This window comes from Molossus molossus, unplaced genomic scaffold (genome assembly GCF_014108415.1).
Source record: "Molossus molossus isolate mMolMol1 unplaced genomic scaffold, mMolMol1.p scaffold_m16_p_20, whole genome shotgun sequence".
NCBI classification, from domain to species: domain Eukaryota; kingdom Metazoa; phylum Chordata; class Mammalia; order Chiroptera; family Molossidae; genus Molossus; species Molossus molossus.
The window spans coordinates 43,650,561-43,673,333 of NW_023425356.1; the positions used below are offsets into that span (position 1 = coordinate 43,650,561).

The 22,773-nt window shown below is 53.8% G+C and overlaps 1 protein-coding gene across 3 annotated transcripts in view; it reads right to left on the reverse strand.

Annotated features, from left to right (window-relative positions):
- Nucleotides 1–22,773, reverse strand: part of CACNA1E (calcium voltage-gated channel subunit alpha1 E) — a 281,976-nt gene that overhangs the window by 230,686 nt on the left and 28,517 nt on the right. For all 3 annotated transcript variants that reach the window (XM_036272405.1, XM_036272404.1, XM_036272403.1), the window contains exons 2-3: nucleotides 15,386–15,491; nucleotides 14,780–14,919 (exon numbers count right to left, since the gene is read on the reverse strand). In XM_036272405.1, coding sequence (XP_036128298.1) covers nucleotides 14,780–14,919; nucleotides 15,386–15,491 — 246 coding nt within the window. The remainder of the gene's footprint in view (nucleotides 1–14,779; nucleotides 14,920–15,385; nucleotides 15,492–22,773) is intronic.

The window sequence follows — 22,773 nt, forward strand, 5'->3', positions numbered from 1 at the left end:
TTCTTCCTCTTCTCTTCCATCGCACCTCTCCTGCCCACAGCCCCCAGGAGCACTGTCCAACTTCAATGGTGCTTCTCTGCAGACCATGGCCGGGATCTCCAGGTGCCTCCGTGGTTTCTCCTGCTGAGGCGTGGAAGGCACGGGGGGCGGCGGGCAGGGAGGGTGCCAGCCCCAGGAAGGAACCAGACACTCACACATGCCATTCCATTCAGCCTCCTCAAGCCTTCCGGGAGGCTAGCGGTGCTCGCTGCGAAGGTTAGGCAACCAGCCTACCATCATGCCGCCAAAAGGCCCGACCAGGACTTGACCAGTTTTGGTTCGGATGGGCTTTCTTCTGCAGTGCACAATTTCTCATGGCAACTGACTGAGTTGGGCTGTCAAACTGTCACTTATATAATAAATATTAAACATCTACTATCAATTCAGCAATGAGTCTAGTGCTACATACGTATGCATGTTTACAAGCCTACAATGGAATAGGGGAGGATATAGGAAATAAAACAGAGAAAAAAAAAGACTGTCTTGATAGAATTTAATAATTTAGTTGGTTATTATTATAAGAAATTTATAAGACTCTGACCAATTCAGAAAAATAAGGAAAATACAAATAAATAATAAGGTCTAATGAGTGGCAAATATTATATAAGTGAAAGAAAGCAGAGAAAATAGATCACTTATTACAATAAATATTAATGTGTTATCCTCCCTCAAAAGAACAAGACTCAGATGTGTAATTGAAAAGCCACACACACAAAATCAGAACTGTGGCCCAGCCGGTGTGGCTCAATAGTTGAGCGTCAACCCATGCACCGACGCCCAGTGAGGGGCATGCAGGAGGCGGCCAATCAATGTTTCTATCTCTCTCTCCCTCTCCCTTCCTGTCTCTCTAAAATCAATCAGAAAAAAATTTAAAAACAAAACAGAATTGTGGAATTTTGATTATATAAGTATGAAGAGATGGGAAGTAAATAAGGAACAAGAGAGAAAATGGAATGGATGGATGTCTTGAAATACATAGATCTAAAGCCAGAGCTGGAGAGACAAAGTGTTTAGCAGGAGAGAAGACCACACGTCAGCCTAGCAGGGTTATTGCTCGTAGCCAACAGGGGCTGGGCCTCACAAGGTACACACCTGCTTCGTGGTCATTAGGTGAATACAGTTGTTCAGCTATGATTTGTTCCTTCTTTTTTTCCCTTTATTGATTTTAGAGAGAGAGGAAGGGAGAGGGAGAGAGAGAGATAGAAACATTGATGAGAGAGAACATCGATTGGCCGCCTCCTGCACACCCCCCCCACTGGGGATCGGGCCCACAACCTGGGCATGTGCCCTGACCGGGAATCGAACCAGCGACCTCTTGGTGCATGGGTCGATGCTCAACTACTGAGCCACATATATGATGTGATTCCAGAACCTGGAAGTCCATCCAAGATTTAGTGCATTCTAGAAGCTAGTATGACCCAAAGAAAGTGATAACAGATGAAAAATACAGGGACCTCAACTTCATCCGGGTTTCCGCAAAAATTTCTGTGGGGCTTAGAATAAATCAAGGAATATATCTGCTCATTCTTTAAATCTTATTTTTCAATTATAGAGTATTTTGTTAGTTTCAGGTGTACAACATAGTGGTTAGAGATTTATATGTTGCCAAGTAATCACCCTGATAAGTCTAGTTCATTACACAGTTCATTACTGGCCGCGTGACTTCCATGCTTAGCTTGCACAGAGAAGGTTGAGCAAAGACATTAGTAAACTGAAACACTGGTTTCCCCTCAGAAACTGGCTCCTGACCCTCTGTTTGGTGTTTGGAGTTTGACAGATGTCAACCAGCAGTGAAATCCAGGCCAGCAAGGATATTTTATAAATAGCGGTCATCAAATCAAGATCTATATTCAAACTGAGAAAGATATATTTTCTGTTGGGACAATAAGACGGAGTGTATATACACAAGGTCAAGGAGAGATGTTGTAAGCAGCCACCAGAAGAGACTTAGCTACCCAAGAAGCCAGTTCTGATCAAGGGTCAAGACAAAGACACCAAAGGCTGACCACGGGATGCCTGACCTTGGACAGCAATCAAGTGACCCTATCTCAATTCACGTCCTTCCCTTCTGGCCGCCCGTAGAGACCAGACCACTAAACCCAGAACTAGACTACTCCTGACCGCGTTGTGCCCAGCTGCCTTACGATATACAGGCTACATCCCCCCACAATCAGACCAGAGTCCCCTCAGGAGTGTACACACTGTCTACCTTCTCCTCTCCCACCACACCTACACCAGACCAAATACCAGAGATTTGTAAGTGAATTAGAATCAGGCTTTAGCCACAGGAGTGGCCCTTCCAACCAGGCATACACGGGAGCTCACACCCCTGAACCCCTCTCGGGGTCTCAGCCCCTCCTCTGTAACAGTGGGTCTCCCTGGACCAGCAGTTCTCTCTGAAAGTGTGAGGCGCCTCTTTTAATGTCAAAGTCCTGGAACCATTCTACCCCTGAAGGAGTTATTTCATTCATACAGGACCCTACACCTTTCTTAAACAGAAGGGATTACCCACCACTCACCCCCTCCCCCGCTTTTTAATAGAAAGGAGGACACTGAGGCTCAGGGCCGCTGGGTCACTTGCCTCGAACCACAGAGCTGATAGTCAGCGGAGCAGAAATGTAAATTCAGGTCTGCTTGTCTACAAAGCTCAAATTATTAATTTAGTTAGTGTGCTTGACGAAATGGAATAAAAAGCCAGTATTTATTCAACAATGCTTCTAAATGTGTTTATATTTTATAAATCACAATGGCACCCACACACTTTAGAAAAATGATACCGTGGTACACATTTACGTGAAATGTATTCAGAGAACAGCCAGCGCTGGGCGTGGCCACGGCTCTCACGCCCACTGCTCAGGGGGCTACCCAGTCCCAGGGGCCACAGACTGAAAACCCCTGGACTAGGACGAGGTCACTCTTTAGGTACAGTCCTGCCTTAACTTTCTGTCTGTGGTCCTAAAATTTGAATTCTTGGGTGACTTCTGGGTGCTTAGCTTCAGTTCCGTTTCAGATCAGTCACAGCTGGGGGGAAGTGAAGTCATGGAAGTTCCTCCTCCTCTATCTGCAGTAGTAACTGGTCAAACTTTGAGCTAACAGACTCCCAATAGGGAGAACCCACTCTGAACTTGGGTTTGTTTGTGGGAGGGGAGGAGCTGGATGCCAATGTCACTCTACCAGACAAAAGTCTACGAAAGAGTCCGTCAGAACTAGCATCACACACACACACCCTTCATGGCACCTGCCTCCAGCTCACCCAGTCTTCTATTTTGAACCAAGGTGACACGTGAAGACAGAGAAGGACAGAGAAAGAGCAGAGAGGAGGGAGCCGAGCAATAAGGACCTGGCTGCATCATCTGAACTGAGGATGTGGAATTGAGTCGTCAGTGGGAAAACCTGGGTAACCAGTGAACGCCTCCCCATCTCTGGTACCAGAGCCCAGATGTGAAGCATCCATCTGGGTGGCCTGTCTCTAGAACCGAGAATGTAACACCTACTCAGAGAGGAAACCGGGAGGGAGACTCTACTTCCTTTTCCAATGAGGAGTGGGTAGAGGGTGAATTTCAGAATACTTGGAGCTCTCCTCTGAAGGGGCCCCTAGATCACAAAATGCTGTATTTCTGGTGGTTATTAACCAGGGTTCAGTGAGGATCCAGACTCATCATCATGATGGGCCAGGAGCTTAGCAAGTAGAAAAAAGAGACCCGGTCCCTAAACAAGCAGGTGGGTTGGCTTGATCTTCTATTGTTCTATCAGAAAAATAATAATCATATAGCAATGTTCTCAGCAAAGCATTTTTAAAATAATTTCTCTGCCGAGCATCAAAAATAAAAGCCCACACACTCATCAGTTCTGAACCATTATCCGAATCAGTAGGAGATGCTCAGCGTGTAAGCCCAGAAGGCAGGACGATGTGTCTGCTCCGGGCAGAGTTAGCAGATCTTCAGCATGTAATGGGCTAGAATTATAAGGTCTATAGACTGGGGTTTGGAACAGTTCCAATAGGTTAGATGATAGTGGAGGGCCAGTGTTGGAAGGAGGGGCACGAGAGAAGAGACCGCAGCTTCGAGGACATTCAGCCTGTGCACCTAATTCAGAGCAGACTCGAATCTTTCAGGGAAGTTGTTCTCTCTTCTTCTGAGCAAACATGGTCCCACTTCTATTCATGTTCTGCAGACCTGCCTACTTCCCTGTTCAAAGGCCTCCCAGGGAGCATCCTTGGTGGTGCCAGTGAGCCCCAGTGATGTGATCCCTGCCTCTCGGTCCAACCTCTCGGTCACCGCGCATGCCAGGCCCCATTGGCCGCCCTGTGTTTCCCCGGCCTGCGCTGCCCTCTCCCGTCACCAGCCCTGTCCTCTGCCTCCACGCTCCTCACCCTGTCCCCTGCCCTCTTCTCTTTTGTTTTTCTAACCGGATGCGACCCAGTCTTTAGGTCTCACGCCACTGTCTTGGCTCTCCCCCTCAGGATAGGTTAGGGCCCACTGTAGAATCCTCCCAGCGCTTCAACACTTCTCCTTCGTGGCACCATTCAATTTATGTTTAATTGAACATCTGTCTCCTGTGCTGGCAGCAGACTCCAAGGCCACAGGGGCCCGATCTCTGCACGGCTGTGTCTCTCACGGGCCGCACAGTGCTGGGAGCATAGGAGGCGCTCAGCTATCATTGGCTGCCTCTCTCTTACCTTCTCCTGACTCCCCCTGTCTCCCCCAACCCGTATCTCAAAGTTTCAGATATGGGTGCTAGGCAGGCTCAGCCCTGAGTGGGCCGGGGCTGGGAGCTCCACCCAGAGTTTTGATTAAGACTTAAGAGCAACGATACCCCCAACCCATTCTGTTCTAGTTCAGGTCCCCCTCGGCCATCCGTGTGGTCCTGGACTAGGGAACAACTCCCCAAGGACCAGCCTGACCCCAGATGGGTGGTGGGGAAGAGGGGAGATGCATGGGACCCCCCCCAGGGACAGAGATCACGACTCTTCATTGCAAATGTCATGTGAAGTGGGAAGCAGCTACACCTGTCACTCTGCTTCCCAGTCACTGTCCCGGAATTTGAGGCCAGGGAGAAAGGCCACGGCCTCGAGTCCCTCTCCTAACCATCTGTCATCAAGGCCCCAGCTCCCGACAGGAGAGTGGCAGCCGAGACAGAAGAAAATGACAAGGTGGAGGTATCTCCTGTTAGCTCTCCTCAGTGCGATGACCAGAAGGCTCTGTGCAGGGTCTCTGGCTGGACGTCCCCCCCGAAGGGAAGAGGGACATTCTCTCCAGCCTTCCTTTGTGACATCCACAGCCCTCTCACTTGTGAATGCGAAGACACAAACAGGGAAGACAAAAAGAACAGAATCAGGGAAGTAGATTATTTGCATCGTCGATAAGGTTAAAAATGAAGGCCTGGTGTTTCAACTTTTTCTCTCAGAATTTCTTTGTTGTCATTGACAACTGTAGAAGGATTGGACTGGTTTTGAGAAAATTAGACCCACTACTAAGAGGAACTAAGATAGATATATAGTCTATGCTCAATTTTTAGTAAACAGTCTTGAAACAAAATGACAACGAGTGAAGATTTTAAATTCACCATAATTTTGAAATTTGCAAAAGGTCGCAGCGAAACTTGTCTCTGTGGTAGCAAGTTTTATGGAGATAAATGACTATTCGGAATGAGGTCTGCAGAACCATACTTCCAATTTTTATTCACCTTTTATTTTAGGCACTCAGGTGCTTGCGTGTGTTTTAACATTTATCTTCATAATATCACTGTAGTGGGGGAAAGCTATTACTGCTCAACGGTTTTGTATTTTGCCTCCTTGTCTTTCAAAACACTTTTGCTGAGGCGGCCACGCTGTGGGTAGACACAGCACGAGCTTTGGACTGGTTGAGAACGGAATGAAAACGCCAGCCCTCCCCTTGGTAACTGCTGGGCTCCAAGCATGTGACTGAGCCTCTGAGCCTCGGTCTCCCATCTGTGAAATGGAGCCGATGTCTGCCGTGTTCTATGTTCCTACCTTTAAAACAATGCGCGCAGGCGTTGAGATGACATTTGCAGGTGTCCACATGTAGAATAAGAACCGGGAGCCGTCGCCGTCGGCCACAGCATTGTCATCAGCCTGGTGAGGTAGCTGGTGCGGTGCCACCTTCACTTCATATGTGAGGTCTCATAAGGAAACCAAAACTGAGATGGGGTACGTATCTCCCCGTGTCATGACAGCACGTACAGTGGGGTGGGGACCGGGACCCAGGGCCCCCCGTCCACTTAGCCCACTGCGTTAAACTATTTCCACATAAGGCGTACATATAGATCGCAGCCACCTGATTAAAACACAAACGCATTTCTTATTACTACCAGCTTGGTGGCCTGAACCCAATCAAGTAGCAGGTACTGCCAGAGGTAAGGGGACATAACTATAACTGCGTCCTGAATTTGGGGTGACACAAACCAGGATCCCAGCCCCCGCTCGCCACCCTGGACAAGTGACTTAGCCACTGGGGCCTCAGTTTTCTCTTCTGGGAAAAATAATGACGAGGAGGAAGATGGACAAATTCATTACTCCCCCAGGTGTAAAAGCCAGGATGAGGTTTCAGCGAGCCAAGCCTAAACTTTCCTTTACCTGTTCTTTATCCGGCCCATGCTGCCCTGCCCTCTGCCCTCTGCCCTCTGCCCTCACCACCTCTGCTGCTCCCAGACTTCAGGCACGTACACTGCACAGAACTGCGGCAGGTCCCAGCTCCACGGACGTGTTCATGCTTAGCTGTGGGCGGGCTGGCCTCAGGGTGCACGCGCCTCCCCCCAGGCGCGGAGACGCGTGCACCCACAGAACGGAGATGCACGCACTCCTTTTCTTTCCCACTCTGTCTTGTGAATCCAGAGACCGGCGTCTCTGCTGTGTCCATCTCTGCAAACAGCCCCCGATTTTCCGCCCCGCTGTCCTCTGTGCCGAACGCTCACGCACAGCGCAAAACAGCCTCCAGATGGGCCTCCAGGCCCAGGGCCACGGACTTAGAAAGCACCTGCCGTAATTTCTCTCCCTATGTGACCCTGAATGACTGCAGGGCCAGACAACAGTCCCAGAGCAAACCACCCAGGGACTCTGCAGCTTCCTCCGCTCCCTCTGGCCTTCCTGCCCTGTGCTGGCACCTTGGCCAGTTCCGGCCCCGCTCAGTCCTCCTGGGTCTGAGCTCCTGTCAGTCAGCGAGGTGGCAAGAAGAGCCTCTGGGCGCAGAGAAACCGTCCCAACAGCAGTGTCTCCCCCCTAGAATAGAGCAGGGACGCAGTGTACATCTACTGATCGAACCAATGATGACTCTCAACACAGAAGAGAGACAGAACATAGAGGAGAAACGCGTGTCGATCACCCAAGGAGTGATCCCAGCTCGGCTGCCTGTCACCGGCCAACCGGGCCTCTCCCGTGGCCCCTCCCTGCAGGAGCGGGTTTGTCACTAGCGCAAAGCTAACGAGAGACCTGTCAGCTCCCCATGCTGCTTTGTGCCCACCTCTCCCCTGAATCAAAACCCCCTGTTTGAACTCGATCTTTCCCCTCCTGCACCCATCAGGAGGGAGAGCAGGCGCTGTTCCTACAAGGAGAGGCTGCAAGAGCTGTGTGTCTCCCCCGGAGCTGGTGAGGAGGGGGGCCCCGCAGACCAGCTCAGCCGGGAGAGGGGACCCGAGAGGCAGCACCTCGACCTCAGCCTGAAGGCACAAGAGGCCGCGTCTCTTGCTACTGCGGGCTCCTCTGAGTAGCTCTGAGTCCCTGACATCGCCTCCCCCGGCCTCAGTTTCCCCATTTCCAAAATGCCAGGCTCTCACCCACCCCTCCTCCCCAGCTCCTGCCGTGCTCCCCACCCCCGCTGCGCCCCCTGAGAGCAGAGAGGAGAAGACAGGTCTGCCCCTCTTGCAGGGCTCGCTGCGCGGAAAGGCGATATAAATACCAAGTGCAGCGAACCATTACAGCCGAGATTTAAATCGGGCTGGGGGCCCCAGGACTGCATCGCGACACCTCCTCCACATTCCCAGCACCTCGGAGACTGTGCTGCGACAGGAAAAGTGTGCTTTCCTCGATCGTTCGCTGCTCGGGAAGCAAGTGTTAGGGTGGCCTCCTTACAGAAACCCTCTCGAAATGCCTGTGGGGGTATATTTAGCTCCAGATGGCGTCCTCCCGCCCACGGGCTTGGCTGCACCGCTCCGCAGGTGCCACTGGCCACCGCGGGGCCCCCCCGCACAGCAACCAGCAGCGCCCAGCGGTTCTGCAGCATCTCCTCGGGCTCCCCCTCCCTGCTCCCTTCCCTTGTCCCCTCGCCCTGCTGGGTGGTGCACAGCCCCGCCCAACGACAGCTGAGGAGATGGCCAGGGCCTCCTTCTCCCTTCCATGCCCTCTCCTGGGACCTGATTCCGGGATAAGACCGACCACGCAGCGCTGCTCAAAGCCTGCAGTGGCTCCCACTAGCTCGGGCGGAGGTACAAGCTCCCGGCTCGGGCTAGCTGGCCGCTGGGGGCGCTGCGGGCTCCTCTCCCAGGGCTCAGCCCCCACGTCCCCAGAAGCACGCTCACCTTCAAGGGTTCTCACGTGCACGGCCCCCTTTCTCCCAGAGGAGGTCCTCTCCTTGTCTGCCTAACCATCCTGATAGCCCATTGGAGAGGTTTCTTCCTTCAGGAAGTGTCCCCGAGTCCCCCAAAGTGAGACTGGTGCCCTTTGGGTTTCCAGGATGTGGCTCTCAGCCTGCCCACCCACACCCAGCACAGTGCCTGGCAAGTTGTAGGTACTCCATGACGTCTCTTGAAGAGCTTGGAAGAAGACAGGGGGGCGGGGACAGGTGATGGCCTTGGCAGAGGAAGGAGGATGAGCCCAGGCTCGGACCTGCCCCCTCTCCAGCAGCGCCCCGGGGACTCGCCTGAAGGGTGCAGCAGAGCGGAAAACCGGTGGCAGACTGTCCCGAGCTGATTGAGTTTGTTGGTGGAAAGATAAACAGTCACCAACATTCCACTGCAGCTGTAACAGCACCAACACTCTGACATACACCTGAAAAGAAGGCGTTCCCACCCTGAAGGGGGGCACACTTCTCCCCACGCAGCCCGACCCTGGAGAGGCACAGAGACGTACGGAGACAAGATTCAATTCCTACGGCGGCACAGGCAACATCACTGAGCTTAGGAGGGCACCCCGGACTTCAGCAAACAGGCCTGGGTTCAAATTCTGACTTTACCACACCGACCACTTGACTTTGGGCAAATTGTCTGTGTCTTGGCTTCCTCATCCATAAAATGGGCCTGGGTAACAACCAGGCCTAATCATGCTTATCTGGCAGTGCGATAGTTAGGATTAGAAATGACACGTATTTATTTATATATGTGGACATAAAAACATAGTTGTTGGCGGGCGGTTCGATAAATGGCAGCTGTCATTCTACGGCTAATGCCAGGTGATGTGAGTCAGCTGCCTTCTCCTTGCCCTTCCCCCACCCACAGCCACCTCTAGGAGGTTGGGTCTTCATGTTTAGCCCTGACCTTCCCCCACCCCATCACCCAGGGGGCAATCCCCAAGAGGTAACACCGAGTAAACCCATAAATAGCCCCAGTTGCTGGAAGCTCATCTCTCACTGACCCAGAGATTGAGCTCCCAGCTTTCATTTCCCTGGAGGAGTGATCAGAACGCGAGCAAATGGGGCTGAGCCACAGGTGTGTGAGACGGGCGTGGGTACTGCCTGGTTCAGCCAGACCACGGGGAAAGCAGGGTTGGGAATAGACAACCCTCCGCCCAGCCCCGGGCTCGCTCAGCGCCCGCCTTTGATTCCCACAGGGGATGAGAGAATCTGGGGTGAAGCAAACAGTCAGTTCAACTCGCATTTATTAAGTACCTACTGGCATCCAGGCCCGGGGCTCCGGAGATGAGCGGGACTGGAGGACGCAGCCCGCAGCCTCGCGTTCCTGTTCTGCCCATGGCTCAGGGGAGCCTTTGAGCGCCCACCCTCCTCTGCCGTTTGTCCATCTGTTCCAGGCGCTGTGGCTTATTACTGAGGTTAATATATAATAGGGGCTTAAAATTATCTTGAATTCTCCAGGTGGCCTGACAAATGTTTAGAAATAGCATCTCTTGAACTGTCACCGATACAAGAGAAGATTGCAAGTTATGTAAGCTAACAGTTGGTTAAAAAATGGCAAATTCCACTGTTTTTTTTTTTTTTGTAGAAATGGGAATACATTAACTTTGGTGTGTCTCAGTCTCGGCAGCTGCTTGAGTATTCAACAGCACAGTTTTGTTGGATGGATGGATGGATGGATGGATGGACGGATGGACAATGAGTGAATGAACAAGCCAATTAATGAAGAAACAATCTAGAATTTCCGATCCAGACTTTACACATTAAGCCATGAGCGTTACACGCCTTCTTAACCACAGACCAGAAAGTTTTATTCCCCGCCCACAGAGAGAAGTCAGGATGGATATAGGGGTCTCGGGTCCTCTTCAAGTCACAGTGAAGCCTCAGCTTTGGGTCAGGGACAGCTGCCTGGTTGTGCCCCTCCCGAAGCCCAGGGCACATGCTTCGAGGGGGTGAAGGGATGTGCATTCAAGGAGCGAGACCCATGGAGCCTGGGAAGCTGCGCCACGTCTGCCGGGTGGGCTGTGAGAGCTGAGGAGGGGCTTGGAGCCAGACGCGGGGGCTGCAGCCCTTGAGCCGGTCACTCCCGGTGGGTCACAAGCCTCTCTGTCTTCCTCTATACAGTAACAAGATCCCACTGGGGGGATTATGAGGACTGGATGAATAATGTATACAAATGGACTTTCACATCACGAACGCCCACAACTTCCGGACTTTAGAATGATAAAGGTCAGAGGTGAAGGCAGACCGTGGTCACCCAGGTGCCCCTTCTCTTAGCAAATGTCAGTGACAGAGGCCTTTCAGGGAGCCAGCTGTGTGACACCCCAACACCCTCTTCCCTCCGCTCCAGTCACACACCAGGAGGTGAGAAGTCATGCAGCCGCTGCCCGGGGCTGTGTCAGGCTCCGGCACCTGTCACTCCTCTTGCACACAGGACAAAATGGGAGGTGACGCCTGGAGCTGAGGTGGGAGTAAGAGCTGCCAGCAGGACAGCTGTGGGGGCAGGTGTCAGGGAGCCTGGAGGGGGCTGCCCCGGGCAGGGGAAGAGCACCAGCCCTGGGTCGGAGGGCACAGTTCCAGCCCCTGCACCTGCTGTCAAGAGGCAGATGGCTTTGAGCTGAGCACTTCACCTCTCCGAGCACCAGGTGACCCCTCTCCCAAGCCTGCTCCGCCACCTCCCTGGGCCCATGTCACAAAGCATTTCACTGCATTGCAGACCCCAGCAGTAATATGAGGCCCCATGACTATATACCAGAGAAAGAGAGAGAAATGCTGTCAGTAACCTGTGTCATGCCGTGACGGTAAGACACAGGCTGATTCTCGAGATGTCCCAGCGTGAGAAATGTGTGCCTGAGACGCAAGGTGATGTGGCAGATGGAGCACCGTGTACATGTAAGGCCGGACCTGAGCATCCAGTCCTGGGGCACACGGCCGCAGCCCTCAGTGCCGATCTCAAGACACCAAGCCTTCCCCTCGAGCGTGTTCACATGTGAATGAAGGAGACGGAAAGAAATCAGCAGGTGCAGGCAGGACGGGACAAGGTCCTATTGGCTCAGATGGACAGCAGGGGCCATTCAGCAAAGCCAATGGGCGATCCAAGGGCTGGGTGGACATAGAACAGAGGGGTGAGTGACTTGGCCAAGGGCTCAGAACCCGTACCCCCACTCATGCAGGCGTGGACAGAGGACCCTGCTGACCCCCACAAATCCGCTCCTTGGACCACACGCAGCCCTTGTGGGAAGGCGGTGCTGGCCTCCTGCTTTGTCTGCTCTCATCCCGCCGAAGGGTCCAGTCCTCCACCTTCCCCCACGCAGCCTAGTCCCCAGGTGCTACACCAGAATGGCAGCTGCACCTTTAGAAGCACTTCAGCAGGTCACAATGCCTCTGAAAGGGGGCGTCCCAACGAGGTACACTGGAGCATCTTGAATAATTATTAATAACAGTCCCAAACAGAGAGGAACCTAAGTGCCAAATCCTTGCAAAACTGGGGAAATACGCTGTGCCGATCTATTTAACAAACTGCTGACCAGTCAGTACAGATTATAACGAAAACATGGAGACACACATGATATGCTCTTACTATGTTAAGAACAGGCAGGAAAATTACAGGCATAGAAAAGAGAGCTTGCTTAGCACTTAAGGGCTGGAAGGAAATACTACAAAACAATCAGGAACTTTTCATCAACGAACTGGTTTTCTTCTTCTTCTTCTTCTTCTTCTTCTTCTTCTTCTTCTTCTTCTTCTGACTTATCTGTCTTTTCTATATTTTCTTCAATGAACATATAGGATAGTTTAAAATAAAAATAAATAGATGAGATGAGAAATTTCACGTGATGTCTAACACACAGGACTCAGGGTGACCAAGGACTCAGGTGATCTAACATGTACCACACACATCACAGTACTGTTCTTCTAGACAGAATCCCACTTCTAAACGATGGATTCTTACCTATGCCTGTTACTACATAGCATATATTATTGGTCTCAGGGATGCTTACAACATCACCCAGTCATCATCAAAAAGCAAAACCATGAAGTGTTGGCGAGGATGTGCAGGATAGGGAACCCTCGCGCACTGCTGGTGGGAATGTGCATTGGCGCAGCCACTGTGGAACACAGTATGGAGGTTCCTCACAAAATGGAAACTCCAACTACCATAGGATCCAGCAACTGCACTTCTGGGTACATATCTGAAGGAAACAGAATCACTGTCATGAAAAGACTCATCTGCATTCCCATGTTCATCTAGCACTGTGCACAGGAACCAAGACCCGGAAACAACCTGAGGCTGTGAGCAGATGAGGGGATAAAGAATGTGCTGCATGTGTGTGTGTGGGTGTGCGTATATGCACAGCACACACACAATCAAATAGTATTCTGCCCTGAAAAAGAAGGAAGCCCCGCCACTGGTGACAACATGGACGAACCTAGAGGGCTTTATACTAAGAAATAAGCCAGACACAGAAAGACACGTTCTGTATGACGTCACTTGTGTGCGGCGTTGAAAACACAAATCGAAGTTATAGTAACAAAGAGTGGTGGTTACCAGGGACTGGAGGGCGGGGGAAGGGGGAGAAACTATCAAAGGGTAGACACTTTCAGATGAATACGTCCTGGAGGCCCACTGTACAGCATGGTGACATAGGTAATAATAATGCATTTCATACTTGAAATGTGCTAAGAGAGCAATCTCAAGGGTTCTCACCACACACACACAATAAGGTAACTAGGTGAGGTGATGGATATGTTAATTAGCTTGGCTGTGATAATCACTTCGCAAAGTATATGTATTTCAAAACATCACATGATACACCTTCACTACAGGCAATTTTCGTTTGTCAATCATATCCCGACGGAGCTGGGAAAACTAAATAATAAAACATCGCCCAGGTGTGCTGCATGTTCTATGACCACGTATTTCTGAAACGCTATGTACAAATTGTGTCTTTGTGTACTAGCTCATATTTAAAATGCAGTAGAATTTTCTTTTAGAACAAGCACCTTCAGAAAGGCCGTTCGTAAGGCAACAGGTGTTTTTCAACACAAATAGTCATCTCTTTCCATGTCTCTGCTCCCCGCACGGAGGAGCCTGCGGCCTAGGAGCTTCCCCTGGTGAGTTCCAGTCTCTACACCTTCAGCCCGCTCACCTGATGGCAGTCGGTGTGGCTAAAATGACGAGTACTATGTCTAGTGTAGGAGACGCCCGATACACACACATGTTCCCAAGCTCTTCCTCTTCTCAGACGTTCCCTGCCCCCTCCTCTGGCTATTCCCTGGAAGAAATCCTACTTTGCTCCCCGCCCACTTCGGCCAATCATAATGGTAGCCCGTAGCCCCCTCTCTTTCTAGTCCACGCTCTTCTTTCCCTCACAGGTGTGAGCTGCTGTCCGACAGACGCTGGGTAAGGATCTCCATGCCCCCTTCTGCTGCCACGCCCACAGAGGACGCAGGCTGCCCAGGGACCGGGCTGGCCTCCTCGACAGGCACCGAGAACCACCTACCACAAAGGCCAACAAGAAGCCACAAAAGCCCAGTGAGCATGCCCGTCACCACCAGCCCCGAGGCCCCTCCCATGAGCTGCCAGTGGCGCTGGCTCGGCCCGAAACAGGCTGGCCCATTCGTCCCCACGGAAGGGACGGACAGTCAGACACGCAGACAGACGTGCTGCCTCTGACTCGCGTCAGTGGCCATGTGCTACCGCTGCACTAATGTCCAAAAGGGTGATCTATGGAGCATTAGTGGGATTCCGTTTTGTGCCTCCTCGTGCTGAGAAATCTGCAAATCATAAACATGTCTGTTGTCACAACGCGAGCCTCAGTGATCAGTTCGGAAGATAGGTTGGGGGTCTTCTCCAGATTAGGACAAAAACGGCACCTGATGCATCTCTTGGCCCATCTTTTGGGGGTGCCCCTCAGGCTAAGACCAGCCGGGACATGTGCTCAGCACTAGCGAAGCACAGGATGGGAAACCAGAGGCGGCGGCAGCCAGACCGTGGTTCCATGGCCCCCGCAGAGGACCAGCGCGGGGGGTCGCCTATGGTCCAGCACCTTGGGAGAATTTTATCATCGACTGTTTCCTCTGCACCTGGGGTGCGCTGCATCAGCTACTTCAGAACACCACAGCACCCCCATGCACAAAGAAGAGACAAGAAGGGGACTCACCCGCTGAGAACCACGATGAAGTCCATGACATTCCAGCCATTGCGGAGGTATGAGCCCTTATGGAAGATGAACCCCAGGGCCACGATTTTGATCCCAGCTTCAAAGCAAAAGATCCCAATGAAATACGGTTCCGTCTTCTCCTGTGGGATGCGGAGCAGAGTGCCAGTCAGGGAGGGCTAAGCTTTGTGAGGGGCAGGCAAACGCATGCCCTGGCCACCCCGCTCTGACCTGCCCCCTCTCCTATGGGACGCCTGCACAGGTAGGACATGTGGGGGCTGGAGGACACAGGCTGTGAGCATCCTCCATCCTCTCCCCTTTACCTCCCTTTAGTCCCTTACTAAGGGAGGGAAGAGAATGGGCCCTGTCCCCGCCCCTTCTTCCTGTCTGGCTGCCCTGCAGCTGGTACACAGCGTCTGCAATGCCCTCAGAACTTGCTGGCAGCAGGGGTTTGAAACGTCGGTCCTCTTGCCCTTGTGCATCCCATTGGGGTTCCTCATAGTCCTGTAGGGTGGGGAGGAGGGGAAGGGGCCAGGTGATGGAGCAGAGGAGAAGGGACCCAGGGAAGAGGACGGGGTGGGAGGAAGGGGAAAGGAGGGAGGCACATACCAGTCTTCGGGACATGGGGGTCTTGTCATCCTCGGGAAGATGCTGCTCCAGGGCCAAGACGATGCAGTTGGCAATGATGGTGGCCAGGATCATGTACTCAAATGGCGTGGGAAGCAGGAGTTAAGGAACAGATTCGCCGAAGCAGAGGGCGCAGCCTCCGAATGGCTGTGCACACTAACACACACCCGACCAACCCCCGCGGCGTCTGTGCCGTCCGCGTGACTTACTCCAGCACACGGGACAGCGCGGGTCCTCAGCCCGGGAACCTAGAACCCTTCTGATGGGGCTCTGAACACAAAGCATCTTCTCCAAGAAAAAAAAAAAAAAGTGGAGCCAATAAATAACAGTTAGACATGAGCACACTCCAGTTCCTTAGTGAACCCAAGGACATAGCTGGGAACTAACTAAGGCTGAGGATGAAGGACAGGAGGAAGGGTCACTAACGCCTGCAGACCCCTTTTCACCCCAGCCCTCGCCGCTGGACTGTCTGATGCTCCAGCAAGGACACGGCTGCGGCTGGTTGCTGCGGTCTCAGAGTCACAGCTGAGTGCCCTGCTCTGGAACCTCTGCCCTCCACGCGAGCTCCCTTCTGTTCTAACATCCCGCTCAGAAACCTATTCAAAGGGGCCAGGAGGAGCTCGCTGTGCCCCACCTTCTTCTCTCCTAAGCTTCTCCAGCCACAGGAAACAGAGACGCAATCACGAGCCTGAATCCAGGCCAGCAAAGCCAGAGCCTCTAGAACCCAAACTACAAACGAACGGATAAGGCTCTGGGCTGCTCTTCCCGCCACATGTTTCTGCAGACAGGTGAGAGGCTCCCCGCGCCTTCGGAGAAAACGGCATTATGATTCTGGTGCCAGCATCCTGACTCCCGCGGAAAGGTTGTGCCACAAGCCCAGGGGGGGGCAGGCGCGGGGACTGTGCGTGAAGGGAGAGAGGGAATCGCGGGCTCCGGAGTGGAGTCACTCTGCATGTTGGATTTTATTCTTTAACTATTGTTGTGACAAACACAAGGCAGCTGCTGCCACTGGTCTTGCTGAGCAACCCATGCTCTGGCGGATTCCGGAATCCAGGCGGGAGAGAGGAGTCGTCGATCTGGCCAAGCGGAGGGAAGGGAAGGCACCGTTCTCGTCTCCCGGCACATACCGGGGGGCGGTGTGAGATGTAGGACCAGAGCCTTCCTGGGGAGCCAGTCCTAACACGACGCCTCCCCCTCCCCCATGACATCAATGTCAGTGAGCGCTCAGGGCACCTCAGAGGAGGGCAGGGCATGGACAGCTGCAGGCAGAGGTGGCAGGTGCTGCTGGGGTCCTGCTGCTGGAATGGGAGGCTGCAGGGCCTGAGGCGACGTGCGGCATCTCAGCCTCCAGCCCTTACTGGTCGCATTTGGCAGAGCCACTGCCTCCCCATCCCCGTGCACCCCCAAGTCACACCCATTCTCCGCAGCGGCCATCCTTCCCGCCCACGCACCCCGACACTCACGCAGGACTCCTTCCAGGGCTCGGCCATCAGACCTGAAACCGGATGGCTCAGTGGACTGCAGAGGCAGCCCCCTCCTCACCCCACTCTGCTTGCTGGGACCCTTCCAGTCAGTCACTGCTTGAGGTCCCCCAGCCATCCCCACCCTCTGCTCTCTCTGGGTGCTAAGTGAGGCCCCTGAAACCTAACCCTACTGTCAGACACACACCACAGGTGCCCACCTAGCCTGCATGCCCATTTCTCAGGGCTAACCTCTCACACGGCTCACCCAGGGCCCCCACTGCCCACTGCCCACGGACCACAGGGCTCACTAATCCTCCCCTCCCATCATGGGCTCCGACCCAGAGCCCTGAACAAGTGTAGAGCATCCAGCGGCCACACCAGGACCCAGGGTCCCATAAGCCCTCCGAACGGGCTAGTTTGTCCTTGGCCTGGTTCAGGCCCCCAGAACTCCCCAGAGCAAAAGGGTAGGATGACGATGGGAACATGGCAGAGGAGGGGGCCAAGGGGGCCAGGTCCTTTCCTGAGACCAGGCCTAGGCAACAGGTGCAGAAAGGGACCTGAGCACACGCCTGCAGGTCACTGACAAACGACAGCAGAAGTTGGAGGCGTTCAGGGCAGGGTTCCTGACATGCAGGTCACAGGACAGCGGTGATCTAGGAACCTGCGACCAAATAAGAGGGGATCCGGGGCTCAGTACAGCGGAGCAGGTTTCCCCACAGCAGGACTTCTCAGAGCCTCTATGCAACTGCACACGAGCGCCGCCTCAGGCTGGGTCGGGAATGGTTCACCAGGTTCCCAAACCCCTGTCACCATTTACCCCTGTGGTCAGAGCACCGCTCTGGGAACACGTCGTGGGGAAGCCCTGGTACAGAGGGCAGATCTCTCTGCCAGTCCCAAGGGGGCAGGAGGGCCGGTGGCTCCGACGAGTGGAACGACAGCCTGTCCTTGTTCCTAACAACAGTGTTGACAGCCTGGGGCTCGGCTGGCTGCTCGCGGAGGCTGGCGAGGCCCCACTCAGGCTTGGAAAGCTGCTCAGCACAACCAGGGACAGGGGCCGGGAAGCAGGCCGCGCATGGTCTCCTTCGAGCTGCAGATGTCGCGAGCTCTCCCTGGTCTGACCGAAGCCAGTGATTGCTTTTTAGGGCTCAGGCTTCTTCCCCTGAACACCTTCAAGTCATCACCAGAGACTTCAACGTAAATGAGTCCTTAGTTGCTGGCCTGTGGGCAAGTCGGGTCCTGGCGCCGGCCCACCTCCAAGGCCAGCAGTGCCCGCCTCCTGGCTGGTCGCTGCAGCTCCTGTGTGGCCCACTCCTCACGTCACTCACACACCGTCCTAGTCAGCTGGGCTGACTCAACAGCTCCCCGCTAGGATCTCTGAGCTCGCCTAACCGGTAAGTCCAAGCGCAGGGAGCAGGCTTGTCAGGGAGCACAGGGCTAGCCTCGGGAAGGTGCATCACCACCAGGGAGCTCGGGGGAGGAGAAACAGCTCTGGGCCCCAGTGCTCCTGAGCCAGACTCCCTGTGACAGGCCAGCTGTCTGGATGGCAGAGAAGCCAAGAGGCCTCAGTGAACGGCACTAGCTAAGGCCCGGAGGCTAGGATCGGAAGGTAAGGATTTGGTGATTCAGAGGTTCTGCGAAGACCTCATGTCCGTGCCTCCCCCACCCCATCCTCTAAAGCCCCATTCAGAGCAGTGATTCTTTGGCTCGTGAGTTTGAAACTGTCCAAGTGCACCGCCCCTTGAGAGGGACGTCCCTTTAGGCCTCAAAGATCGTCTACGGCTCAGGATGAATTCGCGTCTGGGGCAACTACAAGGTGAGGCTCTGACGCAGAAGAAAAGGTCAGACTGGGGGGGGGGTGTATCTGTGGACTAGATGAAAGAGAGATGCTGAAGGAGGCATCTTAGCGGAGGACGGCAGGAACTGCATACCGGTCAGCCTGCCCACCCGCTCTCCCTTATGGCCCTTCTTCCCATCCTCTTGTCCGCATCCCTCTGAAAAACACACAGAGTGGACACTTGGTGCTTCTGCTTCCTCCTGCAATGGCCCTTCTCCTCCTTTTGGGTCAATTAGCAAGATCAAGCTGAAATGTCACCTCATCTGTGAAGGTTTCTCCGTGTGCGCCGCAGCCCTGTGCATCGTGCAGTTTTATTGTCTTCTCATCTTTATCTCCCCCCAGAACAACTATCCCTTGAAAGCAGGACTGTGTTTCGCAGGGACAGTGTTTCGCTCATGCCTCCACCCCAGTCCTTACAGAGCTCCTGGGACACAGCAGGGGCTGACTCGACGTCAGATGCAGACGAGAACGAACGGGGTCCGCCCCTTGAGGGGCAGCTCCACGGAGGAGCCATCACGAGACGGAGTTGTAGCCACAGGCTCAGGCCAGGCCTCCGGCTCGTCCCCAGCGAGGGACCGACCGACTCAGAGGCACAGTCCCTTTCCTCCTGTACGCAGAACCTCACACCCCACGCGAATGGCTCCGACACGTCCCCAAAGGGAAGAGCCTAGACTCAAACGGCCCTGAGGTCAAGCGAATGCAGCTCACAGGCTAGACAAAGGGGTGACTTAGGAAGATCGAAGGACGCTCCAGTGGCCAAGGCCTCCAGAAACAAGGCCCTTCATGGGACAGGGTGGATGGAAGTCCGTCCAGGACTGACTCCTTCGGCCCAGGAATTCAGTGATTGCTACTCCATCCTGTGCCTGACACTAAACACATGTGGACGCTCACTCTCCCTGGTGTCCACACTGACTGTGGTTTGAGATCTTGAACAGACGGAGCTAACGCAGCAGTGGAGTGTGAAAGCCTAGGGGTGGGGCTTTGTCTGTCTACTCACCTCGGTACCCCTGGGGACCAGAACACAGGCAGCACTCAGTCACTATTCTTTAATCAGTCCCTCAGCTGATGAGAGAACGGTGCAGGGAAAGCTGCCAGAGGTGCACAGGCGCCCTGTCCTCCTCCATACTTCTACCCATCTCAGCTTTCTCTGCTGTACCCTGTGTGTGCGTGTCAGTTATTCGCAAAAAGAAACCAGCGTGCACCGAAGACCCCTTGAACGCAACAGAAATTATTTTTAAAGGAGAAAGATCTGTCTTGCTATAAGAATAACGGGTTTTCTTGGGATAGCAGTGATTCTCTTTCTTCTTTACTCCTTTATTGTCTGTTATAACGAGCGCGGATTAAATTACAATTATAAAATCATTTAGAGTTATATTCACTCTGGAAAAAATAAAATAATAAAAAAACCCACCAACACAAACACCCGCCCCAACCTGAGGGTCACGGAACTCAGTGCAAAACTTCTCGGAAGATCAACACAAACACCCACCCCAACCTGAGGGCCACAGAACTCAGTACAAGACTCTCGGAAGATCAATGCAGGACAAAGGGACCACCAGAGGAGGAAATGGCACGGAAGGGCTCTGCACCTTGCACAGGACTCTGGGCTCCTGTACCTGTCTCTGTTGCAGAGGCCGATTTCGTAAACTTTCCTGCAATCTCCCCAAACAGCCCTTCGCTCCTCTCTCCCCCGGAGCCTGCTAATGAGGACCTGTGTCGCTCCAACTTTCTTTCCTGTCTAGCAGCTTCAAGACAATCATTAAGGAAATGATAAAAATAGGTTCACTTATTGATTTATCTCCTTTACCCAAAGCTCCTTCCTTCCAATGGTTGACTTGTTTCCTTAGCAACACAGCTAATTTGGTCAGCGCTGCTTGGCCGGCACACCTGCCATTTGTTACTTCCTTCCTGAAGCCCAGAAAGCTGGACAGAGGGAGAGGGCTGCCCCTCAGCTACAGTGGGGCTACCAAGTGCGGGGGGCCCGGCCTCAGCGCTGAGCCCTCCCCGTCCCGCCCGGCAGAGCCTCCCTGTCACCATCTCTCAGGGGCGACACCGGAAAGAACTTAGCTTCCAGCAGCAGGTGTGGGTGCCCAGTGGGAACATGCATCTCTAGACCCCTGAGTCCCATATGCTCTCAGCTGCCAGCTCTCAGCGACTGTGGCACCAGAACCCGGAGGAGCCTGAATGTGTGCAGAGGGGCCGAGGCCACCAGGGACCAGCAGGCAGACAAGATGCTGTACTCTCTCCCCGACTCCGGGCCTAATGGAGATGGCACCTTTGTGGGGAGCAGCCTGTGGCCACTCAGGCACCGCCTATACACTCCTGGGGAGTCTAGAATAGCCCAGTCTCAGGGGGAAGCAGGCTTCAGCCTCTGTACCCACATCCGCCCCCCAGCCAGGCCCAGAACACTCTCCCTGCAACAGAACATCTGTCTCCTTCCCCTCCCTGCCACCCCAGGCTCCTAAGAGACAGGAGAAAGCCACAGAGAGCAGCCGGGGGGCTTTCTGCATGTCCTTCCACACCCCACACCCCCACCTGCACATAGATATCATTCCAGCAAGAAGGGTGTTGACATACACAGTCATGGGAAGGGGCCCTGTCTAGTGTGGGACTCCCACAAGACTACTCCAGAGAAACACCTCAACTAGGCATGACAGTGAGAGACGGCGACCCCAGGCTGGCTCGCTGCTCCCCGTATGTGAGAAGACGCGGAACTCCCTCGCCACCCGCAGTGCAACGGGAATGAAGCCCAGCAATGGGCAGCCAGGGTTCTCACTGCAGAACCGCCCCACATGGCACTTAGGTCTGGAAAAGCCACCCCGCTGCTCCCCCAGAACCAAGCAAGAAGTGCAAATGGATCAGAGTCTAACGGGGCACAAGATGATGAAAGCCTTCTGAAGACTGTAGGTGCTACACAAACGCACGTTTTTATCATCCAACGAAATCAATCTCCAAGTGTCTGCTCTGGCTGCAAGCTTTGGGGAGCCACTGCGTGTGGCCACCGCCGCCGGGAGCAGTCCGCCGGCTGCAGGCAGGATGACACTGAGGAGACCCACCGCAATAAGGGATTTAAAAGAAAATTATGGTAATGGGCCTCCGGGAAGAGAGCAAAGACATTTGGCCCAGAACCCCCTGGGAATATGGAAAGCACATCGAAACACTAGTCCTCAGAGGAGGATTTATGAAGCTGATGGCTCTGATGCAATTTCGCTCAGTGATTAGAAGGGACATTAATCACACCCAAGGCCAGGGCTACGAACAGGAGGGTTGAACCATCACAGAAGTCCGGCACCGGCTCCTACAGACCCTGATGGAAATGCACTGAGATCATGCTGGTGAGATCACATTCCCCTCGCGTGGGCTGTGAGGATGATACATTTGTCCTGGGAGGATGAGCAATATTGAAGAGACAGGACCTTGGACCTAACACCCAGACATAGCTGGAGTCACCACCAGCATTTCCAGAGTCTTGTCTGCTCCCCCCCACCCCCAACCCCCCCGGCCCCGGTCGTCTTCAGCACCCTCAGAGGCTGGTCTGCTCACGGGAACATCTGCCCCGGCCTGTCCGCTCAGGCCACGATGCAGGTCTTCAAGCCTCCACAGGATGCAAAGAAAGTGAAAGCCAGCCCTGATCAAACAGGCCCGGGGCCAGCTGTCCTTGCTGGAAGGCCATCTGTGTCACCTTTGCTCCAGAACCCGGGAGGAAGCAGAAGTAAGTATGAGATGAAAAGGTGAGATTCCGAGAGGTCCCTGGCAAGCCTTCTCCACCCTGGCCGCCCCGGTGCACTCGGGATACCGGTAAGCGGAGGCCAAGGAGCCTTGGCCCGGAGTCCGATGTGTGCCCGCAGGGGCTCCTCCCAGACTTCCTTGCGCTCACTCCTGTGGCTGACCAAGCAGGACACTGGGGCCCAAAGGAGACTAACCCAGAAGAGAAAATCAACATGGAAACTATTCCTTGAGGTTCTGGGGGGCTACAATTTTTTAATTTCCTGGAAAACATCTCAATCATCCAAACTTATCAATGTGTGGCCACCCTCAAATCTGGGGCAAGTCATACCTTCAACTCCGTTCCC